Raw genomic sequence first — 17,796 nt, 5'->3', positions numbered from 1 at the left:
GGCCAGGAATAAATAGTGAAAGCATTTAAAGAGGGTAGGGGACAGGTGAAATATCTCAAACATGCTGTTCTTCTTCCCATAAAATAAAAAATTAAACCACAAGGTCCCTCTAGTTTTGTCCCATGGCTTTTTCTTTCCCCTATAGCACATCCCTTGAAAAGAGTCATCTATATATGCTCTCAAACATTGCCTGCCCCATTTTTTTCTAGAATCAACTGCAATCAAGCTCTGGTTCCAGCATGTCATGGACACTGACCTCTATGTTGCTTAAGGCAGTGGTCAGTTCTCAGTACTTATCTTATTTGATACATTAGCAGCACTAGCAATGGCTAACCACTTTTTCCCTCTTGAAGCACTTCACTTCCTGTCACTTGCCGTAGTTTTCAAGACATTTTATGTTCCAGGTTTTCCTACCTCACTAGCTGCTCCTTCTCAATTTCCTGTGTTGTCTCTATCTTTACATGAATGGACAATTGTCTCTGGTCTCCATCTTTTGGCTATATTCCCTTGGTAATTTCAATCTCCTGGCCTTTTTTTTTTTTGAGACAGAGTCTTGCTCTGTCACCCAGGCTGGAGTGCAGTGGCGTGATCTCGGCTCACTGTAAGCTCTGCCTCCTGGGTTCCCGCCATTCTCCTGCCTCAGCCTCCCAAGTAGCTGAGACTCAGGCGCCCGCCACCACGCCCGGCTATTTTTTTTTTTTTTTTTTTTGATTTTTAGTAGAGACGGGGTTTCACCGCGTTAGTCAGGATGGTCTCCATCTCCTGACCTCGTGATCTGCCCACCTCAGCCTCCCAAAGTGCTGGGATTACAGGCGTGAACCACCGCGCCCCCTCTCTGGCTTTTATGCCCACTCTTTAACTATGAATATTTATCTCTAGCTTAGGTCTCTCCCCTTAACTCCAGATTTGCGTAGCATTCTAACATCTCTACTTGGACTGGTATTTAAACTTACTTCTAAAACTGAACATCCCAATCTGCCCCAATAACCTATTATAAACAACTGGAAGTCATTCTACTCTTCAACTTCCCTTACCCTAATCTAATAGGGCACTAAATTCAGGGATCATTGGCACATTACATACTTCTAAGTCTTTGTTTCCTGATCCTTATATGGTAATAAAAGAGCTATCCTATGATGTTACTGTGAGGAATAAATGGATAAGATAAAGCCCTAACTCCTCTGCATATCAATCATACTGTTGTGTTTATGATCTGGCTCTTACCTCTCCAGGAACTTCCTAGTATGCACCTTGATGTATGCTATATGTCAACCTACAAGCACCTGCTCTTCCTTCTTCCTAGAATACCTTTCTTCCTGTGTAAAATTTCTCATTCTTCAAGACTCGGCTGAAAACACTATTCTATGCTGCTTTTCTTAACTCAAAATAGTGTAAGTTCCTATGTTGTCAGTACTGTATCTTGTCCACACCTCAAACTACTGCAATTTAACAGTGAGATCTTTGAGCACATGGTCTGTACCTCAACCACTTTTCTATCACCAGTGTCTAGAATAGTTGGGCATTTAAATAAAGTTTGCTAAATGATTGAAAAGTCCAAAATAAATCAGGACACCATTTATAAATCACACCAATCTTGCCTGGGTTAAACAATAGAAAGTAACACTTTTGAAAGAGAAGGCGAACAGGTGTCAGAGGGGCAAGAATGTGAGCTCGAGGAAAAGACAGCTACGAACTGTGCTTTTAACAACTCATTATTTGGCTACTGTATTTCTCAATCTATTCTAACACTAACAAGAATCTGTCTAATTGTGACAACATCTGTAAAACCATAGTTACCTAATTTTTCTTCCAACTCTTTTACCGAAGACAGAGGATCATTTTGTACAGAAGGTGATTGTGCTAAGGAATCCTAGATTTTACAGGGGGGAAAAACAAAACAAAACAAAATAAAAATCAGAATCAGAATTAATTTTCCATAATGAACCGGCCATCATGTTAAGCATAAGAAAATCATTATCAAAGAGAATTCCTACAAAAAGCAATTTGGTCAACAGATTTTCCCTTGTTAGACCAGAAAATTAATACTGACCTTACTATGCATATGGCATTTACTATTTAAAAAAATAGTAACTAAGGCCAAGATAAACAACCTGATACATCAAATACACGTGTAATAAGGAAACAATTAAACGACTTTTAATCTTTAATGTTTAAAGAAAACCCTAAAATTTTAGCAATACCACCAAAGCTGTCTTGCTTAAAAGTGCTCTTTACAAAAGATAACTAAGCATTTCACACAAGAATGACACTCAAGTTTTTTCATGTTTAGTTGTTTTGCTAGTGACTAATAAACTTCTGACCAAGACATTTAAATCCCTAATCATTTAATCTTCTATAAACTCAAGATTTTAAAATTATCTAAAACTCCCCAAAAATAAATGTAATAAACTGGACATACAACATGGAAATGTCTAATGCACTTTTCAGAAAGTTGCCACTTGAGCTTGAATGGTAAAATTTACTTTTGATGCCAAGCTGTAAAAATGTTTAACGTATATATTTTAGAGTTGAACTAAGAATTTATTTCAAACAATACAATTCAAATGAACAGTACCTTTAATAGTATCAACTCTGCTCTCACATCTCGTAATTCTGATTCTTTTTGTTCTAGTAACGGCTTTAGGTTTTCATGTTCCTTTATAAAACATTTTTCTTTTTCATTATGGATTTCGTTTTTGCTACACGTTTGAGATACTTCCTCAACTTGAAATAGAAGATTCTGATTTTCAAGCCTTGTTTTTTCATTAGCATTCTTCATTTCTAGAAGATCAGATTGCAGGGCCTCTTTTTCTGACTGGATTTCTTCTAACTCTTTCCTTAAGAGAACTTTCTCTTGCTCATAGTCTCTCAATAAAGACTTAAGTTCTTCACACTGAACTACACTCTCTTCTTGAAGGCACTTGATCTCTTTTTCTAACTCGAATACCTTTTTATCACACTGAAAACCAGGTTGCATTTTCCTCATTTATTTTTGCCAAGGATTCACCGACTGCTTGTAGGATATTAACATCTTTCTCTTCACTATCTTCTGCAACTTCAGACCCCATATCTTTAAGAAAACCATACAACTGAGTTTTGACAAATAACTTCTGAACTTGCTCATTTTCAAGCAGTTTATTCAAATTATCTCGCTCTTCAACCATTAACTGAAGTTTCTTTTCTAATTCAGTAATATGTTCTTTAAGGATAACATCATCTTTTGAGACAAAAAAACTTCCAAATCCCTACTCAACTGTTTTTTTTCTGAACTGAGTTTATTGTTTTCCTCATAAAGAGACTTCACTTCAGCTGACAATACTTCTTTGTCTTCAGAGAGAACTTTCATTTGAACCATAAGTTTTCTAGTTTTGGTCATTTTGATCCTTTTCTTTTAAAGTCTCCTCTAGTCCTCCTGTTAATTCATTTACCTTTTGTTCTAGTTCACTGTTGTACTGGGTTATCTGCTCTACTTTCTTCCCAAGTTCAAGAATCAATCTTTCTTCCCTTTCACATTTCTTATGGAAATTATCCAGTTCTTCATAGGAATTTTTCAGTTTATTTATAAAATCATCTTTTTCCTCAGTAAGAGAATTTACCTTTGCTTCTAATTCTTTTAACATGGTATCTCTTTGACTGAGACTAAGTAAGTATACTCCATTCTTTTCTTCAAGGTTCTTTATGGTATTTTCAAGTTCTGGTACCAATTCTTGTTGAGACAGTAACTTTTCATTTTCTCCCTGGAGGTGATTCACAGTTTCGAGAAGAGCATCTTTTTCAGTAAAGGCAGTTCTGAGCTTCTGCTGCAGTTCATGAACATCAGATGCTTGCTGTTGCTTCATTGATTCAAACTCTTGACTTATTTTTCCAGCAGATTCCCCCAGTTCTGTTTGTAAAATTTCCATAATCTCTCGTAAACTCTCATAATTTAAAATTGCTTCTTGCTTTTCTTGCTGTAGGTTGTCACACTGTTCCTTAAGACCCTGTATTTCAAACATTAATGTTAATTTTTCTTTTTCTGAATCTGACAAAGATGTCTCATTTAGCTCTGATATTTCTTTTTGATGTTGTTCCTTAAGACTCTGTACTTCTTTGTTATGCTGTTCTACGGTACAGCAAAACTGTTTATTTAAACCTGCTAGCTCAGATTTTAATTTTTCAATTACACAGCCCTGTTCTTCTTTAGCTAGTAATAATTCATTAATTTTAAACTCTAAGTCTTCCCGTTCATGAAAAAATTCATCCTTTATATGTTGAGCATCCATTTCAAGTTTCAACTTAAGATTATTCATGTAAGTTACCTCATCTTTTAAGATACTATGCTGAGATTCAAGTTCTTTTAAGGTATCTTCTAAGTGTTTGACTTTTTCATTTACTACTTGTCCTACAAATGTATTTTCTTGGAAGAGAAGAGAACACATCTGATTGTCTTGGTTTGCATTTGACGTGGCTTTCCTTAAATTTTCTAGCTCACATTCATATTTCTCCTGGATGTTCTTTTCACTTGCCTCACATTGTTTTACTAAGTTCTCTTTTAGCTCATTCAACTTATTTATCTCTGTTTCATGTTCCTTAGCTGATGCTTCAATCTGGCACATTAATTCTTTCACCTCTTCTTGGTGTATAGCTTTCATCTGTAAAAGTTCCTCCTGCAAACTATTAATATTTTTTTGGTAATCCTGAGAATTAGCCTCAATGATATTTTGGAGTTGAGTAATTGTTTCCTTCTTTTCATCAGTGGTAGCGTCTAATTGCTTTTGCAGATGTAAAATTTGCTTCTCAAAGGCTGGCCTAATTTTCTCAATCTCTTCTTGTAGTTTTTTAACATTATCTTCAGAGTTGTTCTGAAACTTAAGTTGTTCTGAGAGCTCTAATTGCTTATTCATTGCTTCTTCCAGTTCCTTTTGTAAGTTAGCTTTGTCTTCACTGTATTTGGCACGTACTGCCATCAATTCATTTTTCAAATTTTCAATTTCTTTCACATAGTTTATATGTGATTGTTCCAACTCCTTATGTGCATCTTCCATCTTAGTTACAGAATCCTATTACAAAACATAAGCACACATAAATTATTTAAGTAAGACAAAAGAAGCCTCTGCCCTTACGAAAAATATTAGCCACAAACTAAGTAGAGAGAAAAGTAAATGAGAATAAATGTATTTCGAGAAACATGATACTGATATTCCAATAATTCTCCTTAGGTGCTGCCTATCTAAAGTATGACAATAAACATCTACAATATTAGATCTACAATTCAAATTAGCTCAGACCTAATAGGCAAGAAACAGAAGCATGTCTCTGAATAGCCTAGAACTAAAGAGATAATGGTATTTAGTCATGTGTGAAAACCAACTTACTTTTTTGTTTTTATTAAAGAATAGCATTATAGCTGTAAAAAAGATAAAGCAACAAGTAAATTCACCTCTGTTGCTGTATAGTTACGTGATTCAGTTATTTTCTTTTAAAATCTCAATCTCAGTTTGTTTATATTATAAAATGTTAATCAGATTAGATGCTTTTTAAAATCTTACCTCTAAAATTAATGACTACACTACATAAGTTAACAAAAAAGAACACTAAAATATTGACTTACCTCAACCTCTTGCTTCATTTTATATTTTCCTTTTCAGAGAAAGACACTGTTGCTCAGTCTCTGCTTTTTCCAGAAGAATAGCATCCAGACGTTCAGTTAATGCCTATTTTAGAATAGGATTTATATGCCTGGGGTTAAAAAAATGGTGGATTGACCACATGCATAATTTTCTCCTGACCTTTTCAAAACACACTAAAGTGAGAATAAGAGATTTTAAAAGGTAGAACACATTAAGCAAAGAGAAAAGGAGAAAAGATACAAGGATAAGAGAAATTTCAACACATTTTTGGAAAACTGAATTGTGGAGGAGGATGAACTGAATTAGAAGCAGGAAGAAAGCTATAACCTAAGAACCTGCACAAGGAAACATGTATGAGAACCTGGCAAATATTTTGCAGAACTGAAATGCTCAGAATTGGAGGCAACAGATATTGTTGAGGGAGGTGTAATGTGTGAGGCTCAAAAACTGGGTATTGGTCAACAATCTGAATAGGGACCAGTCAGAGAGTAAGCAAGAAATAATCTATGTCCTTCCTCCATCAGAGATAGGTTATTCTGTGCAGAAATTAAACGGGAAGTTAATGAGATGGAAAAAAAAAAAAAAATCAATAAGCCAAGAGTCAGCTCTTTTAAGATAGCTATCAAAATAGACACCTTTTAGTAAAACTGATCAAAAGACAGAATTTCCAAAAAATAATACAATGTAAAAGGAAGCACATCTACGTAAGTCGGGCATGGTGGCTCATGCCTGTAATCCTAGCACTTTGGGAGGCTGAGGTGGGCAGATCACTTGAGGTCAGGAGTTCGAGACCAGCCTGGACAACATGGTGAAACCCTGTCTCTACTAAAAAATACAAAGAAAATTAGTTGGGTGTGGTGGTGGGTGCCTGTAGTCCCGGCTACCCTGGAGGCTAAGGCAGGAGAATTCCTTGAACCCAGGAGGTGGGGGTTGCAGTGAGCCAAGACTGCTCCACTGTACTCCAGCCTGGTCCAGCCTGGGTGACAGAGCAAGACTATGTCTCAAAAAAAAAAAAAAGAAAGTTAAAGAAAATTATTATGAGTAACTATTTGTCAATAATAATGACAACTCAACGAAAATGGATAACAATTCCTATAAAAATAAACCTTTACTGACTCACAAAAAATTTAAAAGCATAATACTATATTTAAAATCAAATAAACACTTAAAATTGTCCACCAAAGAAAACAGGAGGAATAGATGGTTTTAAGGTGAGTTCTATCAAATTTTCAAGGAACAGACAGATCATCCCAATTTCATACAAACTTGTTCAGACAAAATAAGAAGCAAGAATAATTCCCAAGAATAATTCCCAGCATAACTTGAAACCAATATCCAAGTACTTACACAAAGGAAAAATCAAAGACCCATTTTACGACAAATCTAGATGCAAAAATCCTAAATAAAACATTAGTACACTATCACTATTGCTAATCAACAACTGTATTAAAGACCTCGGCCTGTAAATAAAGCTTTAAAAGGATAGGAGGTGGCCAGGAGTGGTGGCTCATGTCTGTAATCTCAACACTTTGGGAGACGGAGGTGGGAGGATCAATGTTTGAGCCTTGGCAACAGGCGAGGCTCTGTCTCAAAAATAAATAAAAAAATAAGACGTGAGGCATAAAGACTCAAAAAAAAGTTTTTTTCAGATGATATGACTGTTTATACAGCAAATCTAGAAGAATCTATAGGTAATTAGAAACAAGAGTTTCACAAAGTAGATATAGGATTAATATACAAAGTCAGTTCCATTTCTGGATACTAAAGAATTAGAAAATATAGTTAAAAAGAAGACACATTTACAATGGTATCAAAGAATATCAACAGTCTAGAAAAAACTTTACCAGAAGATGTGTGAAAGCATTCCACAGGGGAAACTATAAAACTACAGATTCCATGCAATTCCAATTAATTGCAATCAAGTTTTTCATGGAATATGACAAGATTCTAAATGTATATGGAAAAGTAAAAAATCAAGAATAGCCAGGACACTTTTGAAGAGAACAAAGAGAGGACTTACTCTCCTAGATACCATTACTATAAGGCTATAAAAAATAATCAAGACAATACAGTATCGGCAAAGGCAGAGACAATCAATGGAATAGGAAAAAGAGTTCAGACAATTCAGATAAACGCAAACATTTTTAACTATAATATTAGATTAATGGAGAAAGACTATTCAATAATTAAGGTTGAAAAAGTTATTTATATTAAAAAATACTTCAAACCATCTTATAGAAACAAACTCCAGATGGATTAAGATTTGAATGTCAAAAACACAGTTTTAAACTCCAAGAAACCTTAAGATGGCTGGGCACGGTGGCTCACGCCTATAATCCCAGCACTTTGGGAGGCGGAGGCGGGCGGATCACAAGGTCAGGAGATCGAGACCATCCTGGCTAACACAGTGAAACCCTGTCTCTACTAAAAATACAAAAAATTAGCCAGGCGTGGTGGCAGGCACCTGTAGTCCCAGCTACTCAGGAGGCTCAGGCAGGAGAACGGCGGGGACCCAGGAGGCAGATCTTGCAGTGAGCCAAGATCGGGCCACTGCACTCCAGCCTGGGCGACAGAGTGAGACTGTCTCAAAACAAACAAAAAAACAAAAAAACCATAAGCTGGGAGAAGGTATTTACCACATAAACAACAAAAATAACAAAAAAAAAAATATTTTAAAAAATTCTACAAACCCATAGGAAACCCACTGGCCCATTAAGAAAATGGATGTTGGTCAGGCGTGGGGGCTGACACCTGTAATCCCAGCACTTTGGGAGGCTGAGGTGGGCGGATCACAAGGTCAGGAGATCAAGACCGTCTTGGACAACATGATAAAACCCCGTCTCTACTAAAATACAAAAAATTAGCTGGGCGTGATGGCATGTGCCTGTAATCCCAGTTACTTGGGAGGCTGAGGCAGAGGAATCGCTTGAACCGGGGAGGTGGAGGTTGCAGTGAGCTGAGATTGTGCCACTGTACTCCAGCCTGGCAATAGAGCAAGACTCCATCTTAAAAAAAAAAAAAAAAAAGAAAAAAGAAAACGGATGTTATACACAAAAAGAATACTTTAAATCCAGATCACATGATCTATCATTTTACACCTATTTGGCAAAAATAAAAATGTATGACAATACCTAGTGCTGGAGAGGATATGGATCCACAGTATCCCTTGTACACTGCTGGTAAAAGTTACTTCAAATACTTAATAGTGGTTTGGCACTATCTCCTGAGGTTGAACCTTCATGTAACTTTTGACGCAAAGATTTCACCCATTTACTTATAAGAATCCTTTGCACATTTATAAAGGAGATGTATACAAGAAGGTTCATTCTGCTTGTACTCCATCGCATAAAACTCGGCATAACCCCAACATCCATTAACAGTCTAGTTTATGAATGAACCGTTATTGTAACACAATGTCATACTCTATAGCAGGATGGTGACATGCAATGACAGATAAGCTTTAGAAAAATATTAAGTGCAAAAAGTCCTAATACATTACAAACAACATGATATCCTTTTAGTGAAGTTAAAAACTAAAATGAAAAAAATTATAAAGTGATACTTATAAATGCAATAAAACTTCATAAAAGGAAAAGGAATGATGAACATGGGACTTAGGATTATGGTTTCCTGGGGTGTGGGAAACTGGGGCGGGGGGGTAGAGTAGCAAGGGAGTGGGGAGCTGCAAGATGTCTATTATTTTAAAGATCCTAGCTTTTGGGGGGAGTTCACTTGTGATTATAGCACAAATAATTAAATTGGAAGGAAATGGAGACAATGCAAAGGAGACAGAAGTCAAGTCCAAGACAGCAAAAATTTATTAGCTCAGAAAGATTATAGAACTTGTTGAATCTTTAAGATGAAAAAAGAATATTCATATATCAAGAATGAGCTCTCTGAAATGAAATATTTAACATCAAATAAAATTTTAATACAATGATGGAAAATTAAAAGTGGATGACATTTCTTCTTAGACAAAAGGGAAAACTATTGAGAAAAAGGAAAAACTCTACTGAAAATATAAATCTAGATGAGCATTCTAGAAAGTTTTGTGGCATACTCTATAGACTGTCTCCTTCAACTTCTATAATCAACAAGTTCTTTCTTGCCTGCCTCTTTTACAGACAGCTTTAAAAGCTAAAACCTAAAACCCCTGATTTCTCAGATCAACAGGATGAGGATGCAGGAGCACAGGGATGAAGAGTGTCTGGGTCCTGATGACATCACTGGAAGACTGCACCAGCCTGAGAACTGCTATGTCTAAACTTCTTAGATGAAATAATACTAATTTAAAACTTTATTATTTAAGAAAACAAAAACAAAACAGATGTAGAAAAATTCAGAGTTCTACATCAAGTTACAGCTATCATTCAAACATGAGAGTAGAATAAAGGAATATTTAAATACAAGACAATACAAAAATTTACCTACATGTATTCATTCTTAGGAAGCTACAGAAGAATGTGCTCTACCAAAATGAGACGGTTAACCCAGAGAGTGAATGACATGTGACCTAGCAAAGAACAGGGGGCCAATACAAGTAAGCAGTGTAGAAGTTCACAGGATCATCACAAAAGGCCTGCCCCAAAGTACAGGAAGACAGAAGGCAGGTACCAGGAATAAAGATAAAACAACGATTATTTAATCTGTTTGATTATTTGGAAAGTAGAAGGGGTAGTGAAAGACAGCTAGATTTTCATCTGTTGTAACAGGAAGTTTTAGAACGGATAAATCAAGTAATAGCAGTATTAGCATATTATTTAGAAATACAGAGATAATTTTCAGAAGTTATTAGGTATTATAAGTTATTTAGAATTTAGTATTAAAAATTACGTGGATATGACTTTGGTTAAAACAACCTGAATTTTAAAATTAGTTTTTTCACATTATATATAAGTATTGCAATATAAACTTCTGATTGGTAAGAATCGAAAGACTCAACAAATTAATTTTAGGAGATCTATATATACAGGCTAAATGCAAACAACTATTTAAAAAAACCTTAAAGATCAGAAGCACAGAATGGACAGTATTTCTTAGGAAATACAAATTTGATTTCAACTTAAAAGAAAAATTATTAACAGTGATACGGACTAGAAATTCAAGTATCTTAACATGCATTCACGTTTCTTGCATTTAGAAGCAGCATAAATATTAACCATAATGCTGTGCACCTCAAATTTTGACATGAGAAATATGGTTTCTTAGTCCTTCTTTAAAAGTCAAACCTGTGAGGTTTGCAATGAAACTAAGATTGTATTCTAATGCACTAGATGTTTACCAGAGGTTTTAGTCATAATTTAAACTTGTAAGGACATACATTTTGACATGTTATATAAAGAACATAAAAGTTTCTATTAAAATCTATAGGTTTTTCCAGTGTACTTTCCCAAAAAAGTGATATAACTTAGCAAGAAAGCCTTTTCAGTTTTCTAGAAATGTAGAGAACATATTATATTGCTATATGAGTTTTCTAAAATAGAGAACTTAATTGTAGCAGTTAAGTGATGAACACCTGTTAACAACACTCCCAAAATAATTTTCTTAAATTGTTACCTTCTGAGACTTGAATGGTCAGGATAACATGCTTTAATATTAAATCAATAACCTGGCCTAAGCAAAGAATTCATGACTAATACCTCAAAAGCAAATGTAACATAAACAAAAATAAACAAATGGGACCTAATTAAACTTTTAGTTTAATTGCTTATACCCCAAAAGCTACTGAAATAAAAATTGAACTTTTTAATTAGCTTCTGCACAGCAAAAGAAATAATCAACCGAGTACAGACCACTCACAGAACGGGAGAAAATATTTGCAAAGTACGCATCTGACAAAGGACTAGTATCCAGAATCTACAAGGACTCAACAAATCAGCAATAACAAAACCCCAAATAATCCCATTAAAAAGTGGGCAAAGGACATGAATAGACATACGAATAGACATTTCTTAAAAGGATATATACAAATGGCTAACAAACATATTAAAAAATGCTCAACATCATAATCATCAGGGAAATGCAACTTAAAGCCACAATGAGATACCACCTTAATCCCAGCTACTCGGGAGACTGAGGGAGAATTGCTTGAACCTGGGAAGCAGAGGTTGCAGTGACCTGAGACTGCGCCACTGTACTCCGGCCTGGGTGACAGAGTAAGACTACATTTCAAAAAAAGTCAAAAAACAACAGATGTTTGCGTGGATGTGGGAAAAAGGGAACACTTATACACTGCTGGTGGGAATGCAAATTAGTACAACTTCTATGGAAAACAGTATGGAGATACCGTAAAGAGCTAAACAGATCCATCAATCGATTCAGCAATCCAAAATGACTTATTTCCTTTTGGGCAGATACCAAAAGAAAGTAAGTCATTAGATGACTACAATTGTAAACAAATGTTTATGGCAGCACAATTCACCATTGCAAAGATGTGGAACCAACCTAAGTGTCCACTGACTGAGTAGATAAAAGTAAAAGTGGCACATATACACCATGGAATACTACTCAGTCATAAAAACGAATGAAATAATGTCTTTTTAGGTAACTTGGATGGAGCTATTGGCCATTATTCCAAATGAAATAAAACCAAAAACCATATATATTCCCACTTATAAGTGGGAGCTAAGCTATGAGTATGCAAAGCCATACAGAGTGACATAATGGATGTTAGAGACGCAAAAGAGGGAGGGTGGAAGGGGAGCTAGGGATAAAAAACTACACAGTAGGTATAATGTTCACCACTCCGGTGATGGGTACACTAAAATCTCAGACTTCACCACTATATAATTCATCCATGTAACAAAAAACCCCAACAGCTATTGAAGTAAAAACTTTTAAAAAAATCAATAATCTGAGATGAAGGTTAGGAGAGGGCTTCAAAGGTGGCTGATTAGAGGCATCTCTTACCTCCTCCACTATGAACCAAAATAGTGAGTCGATAATTACATACATATAGATCATCCAAGAGAGAACACAAATTCAACAGAGAAGTGACAGAAAACACCTTAAGGTGACAGTTTGGAAATTTGCCCCCACCCAAATCTCATGTTGAAATGTAATCCCCAATGTTGGTGGTGGGGTCTGGTAGGAGGTGTTTGGATCATGTGGGTGAATCCCTCACGAATGGCTTGGGCCATCCCCTTGGTGAAAAGTGAACTCTCACTCTGTGTTCACAAGATTTGGGTGTTTAAAATTGTGTGGCACTTCTTCCCACAGTGCTCTCTCACATGCTCCTGCTTTCGCCACGTGACGTGCCTTGCTTCCCCTTTGCCTTCTGCCGTAAGTAAAAGCTCCCAGAGGCCTCACTAGAAGCCAAGCAGATGCCAAAACTATGCTTCCTGAACAGGCTGCAGAACGATGAGCCAATTAAACCTCTTTTCTTTTTAATTACCCAGTCTCAGGTCTCCCTCCCTCCTGTCTCTCTGTCTCCCTCCCTTCCTTTTTCCCTCTTTCCTTCCATCCTTCCATTTTCCCATAGACCTCTGGTATTTCTTTATAGCAATGCAAAAATGGCCTAAAACGTAAGGAAAGAGAAGGAAGCAAGGCAGCCTGCTCAGCTACAGTTGGCTGGGAGAAGAGAGAAATTCCCCAATGCTCAGAAAGGCTAAGTGAGAGACTCTCAGCTATCCACATTCCTGTTGCAGACTTCTACAATCCTAGCCACAGAAGGGTCCCTTGACCCCAGTGGGTCCCAAAACTCACATAGGGAGTTTCCTGGAAGCCGCATGAAGGCACTGCTCCAGAGAGCTCACGCTGCCCCCACAAGCCCCTGAGTTTTGAACAGTGGCAGCGCAGTGCCATGGCCTCCACTCCACTGGATTATGTCTTGCCCGGCAACCTGGGCTGAGGTGTCAGCATGGGTGGCAATCTTGTCCCTTCTAACCATGCAGAGGGGGGCGGCTGAGCATTGTCATGAACCCTGAGGACAAATTCCACTGCCTGCAGCTGCTGTGGCTAAAGACTGCTGTGGGCCGAGGCACAGGTGATGCTGCCTACCTACCGCTGCTCCCAGGGGAAGCAACTTCACTCTCCTCAGTAGCACGGACACAACACGCTGTTGTCTCCACCTGAACATTCCGCTGGTGGCCTGGGATGCTCACCCCACCCTTATATACCACAGTCGGAATCTTCACGCACCACTGAGGAACCTAAGGGCACATAGCCTGTCCTGGATCCAGCCCCTACCAGAACCTCAGCGCAATGTCCAGGGGACTAGGTATTGTCCAGCCCAGTCCATTACCAGTGGCACCTGAGCACTCCTCCTGGGGCCTGAGATAGGGCCCACTTAACCTGCTGCTACCACCACAGCTGGCACTCATTGCCATGTACCACCTGTGGATATGGAGACTGGCCCAATCAACAAATCAGTCACCGCCAAAACCAATGCTGATCAGTGAGGCCCCAGAGGGTTGTTCCACCACTGCTGTTGCGAATTCCCATGCTATATCCATTGCCCAGGGGCTCAAGAACCCACCCAACAGCCTGGCCCGCTGCTGCCATTCCCAGCACCTGATCAAGCTACCTGGAGGCTCAAGAATTGGCCTGCTAACACTGGTGCCAGCAGACACACCTTGAGGCCCAGGGACAGGCATGCTCAATCCACAACTGCCACCACTGCGACCTGAAGACTGGACTACTTGGCATTCCAGGCCCCAGCAAAACTTCACTGCAGCCTCCATAAAAACTGCACCCTAAGTCACTGACGAAATCACAGTCACCACTGATGCTGTTTACAGCCAAGTCAGTCATACTGATCCTATGCTACAGCACCCACGTAGAATCAAAGCCACTGTGCTCTACCCAATCAATCCTAAAGATACATCTTCAGGAAAAAGTTCTTCTCTAAAAAAGTAAATTAAAAAAAAAAAAAAAAACTGGAAAAAGTGACTATTACACCAGATGCACAGATATCAAGATAAAGGACACAGAAAACATTAAAAAGCATGGAAATATGACATCTCCAAAGGAACACAATAATTCTCTAGCAACAGATCTCAATCAAAAAGAATTTCATAAAATCCTGGAAAACGAATTCAAAATTTTGATACTAAAGAAGCTCAGTGAGATACAAAAATTCCCAAAAAACAATACAAAGAAATCAGAAAAAAAATTCAGGATATGAATGACAAATTTACCAGAGATAGATATCAGAAAAAAGAACCACATAGAAATTCTAGAACTGAAGAATTCATAGAATAAAAAAAAAATACATTCAAAAGCTTCAACAATGGACTAGATCAAGCAAAAGAAAGAATGTCAGAAATTAAAGACAAGTCTTTTTTTTCTGATATAGTCACACACACACAAAAAAACAACGGAAAAGAATTTTAAAATGAGCAAAGTCGGCCGGGCGTGGTGGCTCACGCCTGTAATCCCAGCACTTTGGGAGGCTGAGGCAGGTGGATCATCTGAGGTCAGGAGTTCAAGACCAGCCTGGCCAACATGGTGAAACCTCATCTCTACTAAAATTACAAAAGTTTTAGTAGTTGGGCGTGGTGATAGGCATCTGTAATCCCAGCTATTCGGCAGCCTAAGGCAGGAGAATTGCTTGAACCCAGGAGGCAGAGGTTGCAGTGAGCAGAGATCACATCACTGCACTCTAGCCTGGGTGACAGAGTGAGATTTTGTCTCAACAACAACAACAACAACAACAACAACAACAAAAAGGCAGCAAAGTCTCTGTGACCTATGCAACTCCATAAAGTGACCAAATATTTATTTGAATTATTGGGGTATCTGAAAGCAAAGAGGGAACAAAAGGATTAGAAAACCTATTTAGTGGCCAGGTATAGTGGCTCATGCTTGTAATCCCAGCACTTTGGGAGGCTGAGGCGGGTGGATCACCTGAGGTCAGGAGTTTGATACCAGCCTGGCCAACATGGTGAAATCCTGTCTCTACTAAAAATACAAAAAATTAGCTGGGCATGATGGCAGACAGCTGTAATCCCAGGTACTTGGGAGCCTGAGAGAGGATCACTTGAACCCGGGAGGCAGAGGTTGCAGTGAGCCGAAATCGTGCCACTGCACTCCAGCCTGGGCAGCAAGAGCGAAACTATGCCTCAAAAACAAAACAAAACAAAACAAAACAAAACAAAACAAAACAAAACAAAACAAAACAAAACCAAACCAAAAAATACCAGAAAACCTATTTAGTGAAATAATACATGAAAGCTCACCAACTCTAGCAAGAGAGGTAGACATCCAGATACAGGAGGCCCAGGTATCCACAAATACAATGCAAAAAGGTATTCTCCATGGCATATTTATAGTCAACTGCTACTAAGTCAAAGACAAAGAGAATTCTAAAAACAGCAAAGAGAAAAAAAAAATCCAGCAAAGAGAAAAGCATCTAGTCACCTATAAAGGAGCCTCCACCAGACTAATAGCAGGTTTCTCAGCAGAAACCTCTTTTCTCCGGGAAGCTTACAGACCCGGAGAAAAGAGAATAATATATTCATTGGAGATAAGAGAATGATATATTCAAAATGCTGAAGGAAAAACTCTCAGCCAAAGTATATTAGTTTGATCTTGCACTTCTATAAAGAACTGAGATTGGGTAATTTATAAAGAAAAGAGATTAAATTGGCTTATGGTTCTTCAAGCTGTATAGGAAGCATGGCTGGGAAGGCCTCAGGAAACTTATAATCATGGCAGAAGGCAAAGAAGAAGGAGGTACGTGTTACATGGTTGGAGCAGGAGGAAGAGAGCAAAGGGGAAAATGCTACACACTTTTAAGCAACCAGATCTTGTGAGAAGTCCCTCACTATCATGAGAACAGCAAGGGGGAAGTTCATCCCCATGATCCAGTCATTTCCCACTAGGCCTCACCTCCAACACTGAAGATTACAATTTGACATGAAATTTGGGCAGGGACACAAATCCAAACCATATCACAAAGATACTATAATCAGCAAAATTATCATTCATAAATGGAGAAATAAAGTCTTCTGCAGACAAGCAAAAGTTGAGGGAATTCATTACCACTAGACCAGACCTATAAGAAATGTTCAAGGAAGTCTTAAACCTGAAAGTGAAAGGATGACATTTACAATCATAAAAACACACACAAACAGAAAACTCACTGGTAAAGCAACACACAAATAAGGAAGAGAAAGGACTCAAATGGTACCACTATAAAAAGCCAGCAAACCACTATAACAAACAGAGAAAGAGAAGGGAACGAAGAATACATAAAGCAACGAGAAAACCATTAATGACAGAAAAAAGGCTCACACATTATTAATAACTTTGCATGTAAATGGAGTTAAGTTCTCTTCTTAAAAGATACAGGCGGCCAGGCGCGGTGGCTCAAGCCTGTAATCCCAGCACTTTGGGAGCCGAGACGGGCGGATCATGAGGTCAGGAGATCAAGACCATCCTGGCTAACACGGTGAAACCCCATCTCCACTAAAAAAATACAAAAAACTGGCCAGGCGAGGGGGCGGGCGACTGTGGTCCCAGCTACTTGGGAGGCTGAGCCACGAGAATGGCGAAAACCCGGGAGGTGGAGCTTGCAGTGAGCGGAGATCTGGCCACTGCACTTCAGCCTGGGCGACAGAGCGAGACTCCGTCTCAAAAAAAAAAAAAAAAAAAAAAAAAGATACAGGCTGACTAAAAGGATAAAAGACATAATCCAACTATGTGCTACCCACAAAAAATGCACTTTCCCTGTAAAGAGACATATAGAAGAAAGTTAAAGCATGGAAAAAGATATTCCATGGAAATAAAAACCAAATGAGCAGAGAGAACAAAAGGATTCAAAAACCTATTTAGTGGCTAGGCACAGTGGCTCATGCTTGTAATCCCAGCACTTTGGGAGTCTGAGGTGGGTGGATCACCTGAGGTCTGGAGCTCGAGACCAGCCTGGCCAACATGGTGAAACCCTGTCTCTACTAAAAATACAAAAAATTAGCTGGGCATGGTGGTAGACGGCTGGAATCCCAGCTACTTGGGAGGCTGAGGCAGGATTGCTTGAACACAGGAGGTGGAGACTGCAGTGAGCCGAGATCGCGCCACTGCACTCCAGCCTGGCAGTGGCATGATCTCCGCTCACTGCAACCTCTGCATCCTGGGTTCAAGTGAGTCTCCTGCCTCAGGCTCCTGTGTAGCTATACTTACATTAGCTAAAACAGACTTTAAGTCAAAAATAGTAAAAAAAAAAAAAAAAAAAAAAAAAAAAAAAAAA

At 38.2% G+C, this 17,796-nt stretch overlaps 1 protein-coding gene across 1 annotated transcript in view; it reads right to left on the bottom strand.

The window, feature by feature from the left end:
• The window catches only part of GCC2 (GRIP and coiled-coil domain containing 2), a 65,837-nt gene that overhangs the window by 36,811 nt on the left and 11,230 nt on the right, over window positions 1–17,796 (bottom strand). Inside the window, 7 exon segments of the mRNA XM_017883796.1 lie at window positions 1,789–1,870; window positions 2,576–2,969; window positions 2,971–3,217; window positions 3,220–3,365; window positions 3,367–5,039; window positions 5,591–5,615; window positions 5,617–5,693. Coding sequence (XP_017739285.1) covers window positions 1,789–1,870; window positions 2,576–2,969; window positions 2,971–3,217; window positions 3,220–3,365; window positions 3,367–5,039; window positions 5,591–5,615; window positions 5,617–5,693 — 2,644 coding nt within the window.

The sequence above is a fragment of the Rhinopithecus bieti genome, unplaced genomic scaffold (assembly GCF_001698545.2).
Source record: "Rhinopithecus bieti isolate Rb0 unplaced genomic scaffold, ASM169854v2 scaffold_13742, whole genome shotgun sequence".
Lineage (NCBI taxonomy): Eukaryota > Metazoa > Chordata > Mammalia > Primates > Cercopithecidae > Rhinopithecus > Rhinopithecus bieti.
Note: the sequence above shows the minus strand (reverse complement) of the source record. Positions and strands in the feature narration are given on the sequence as shown.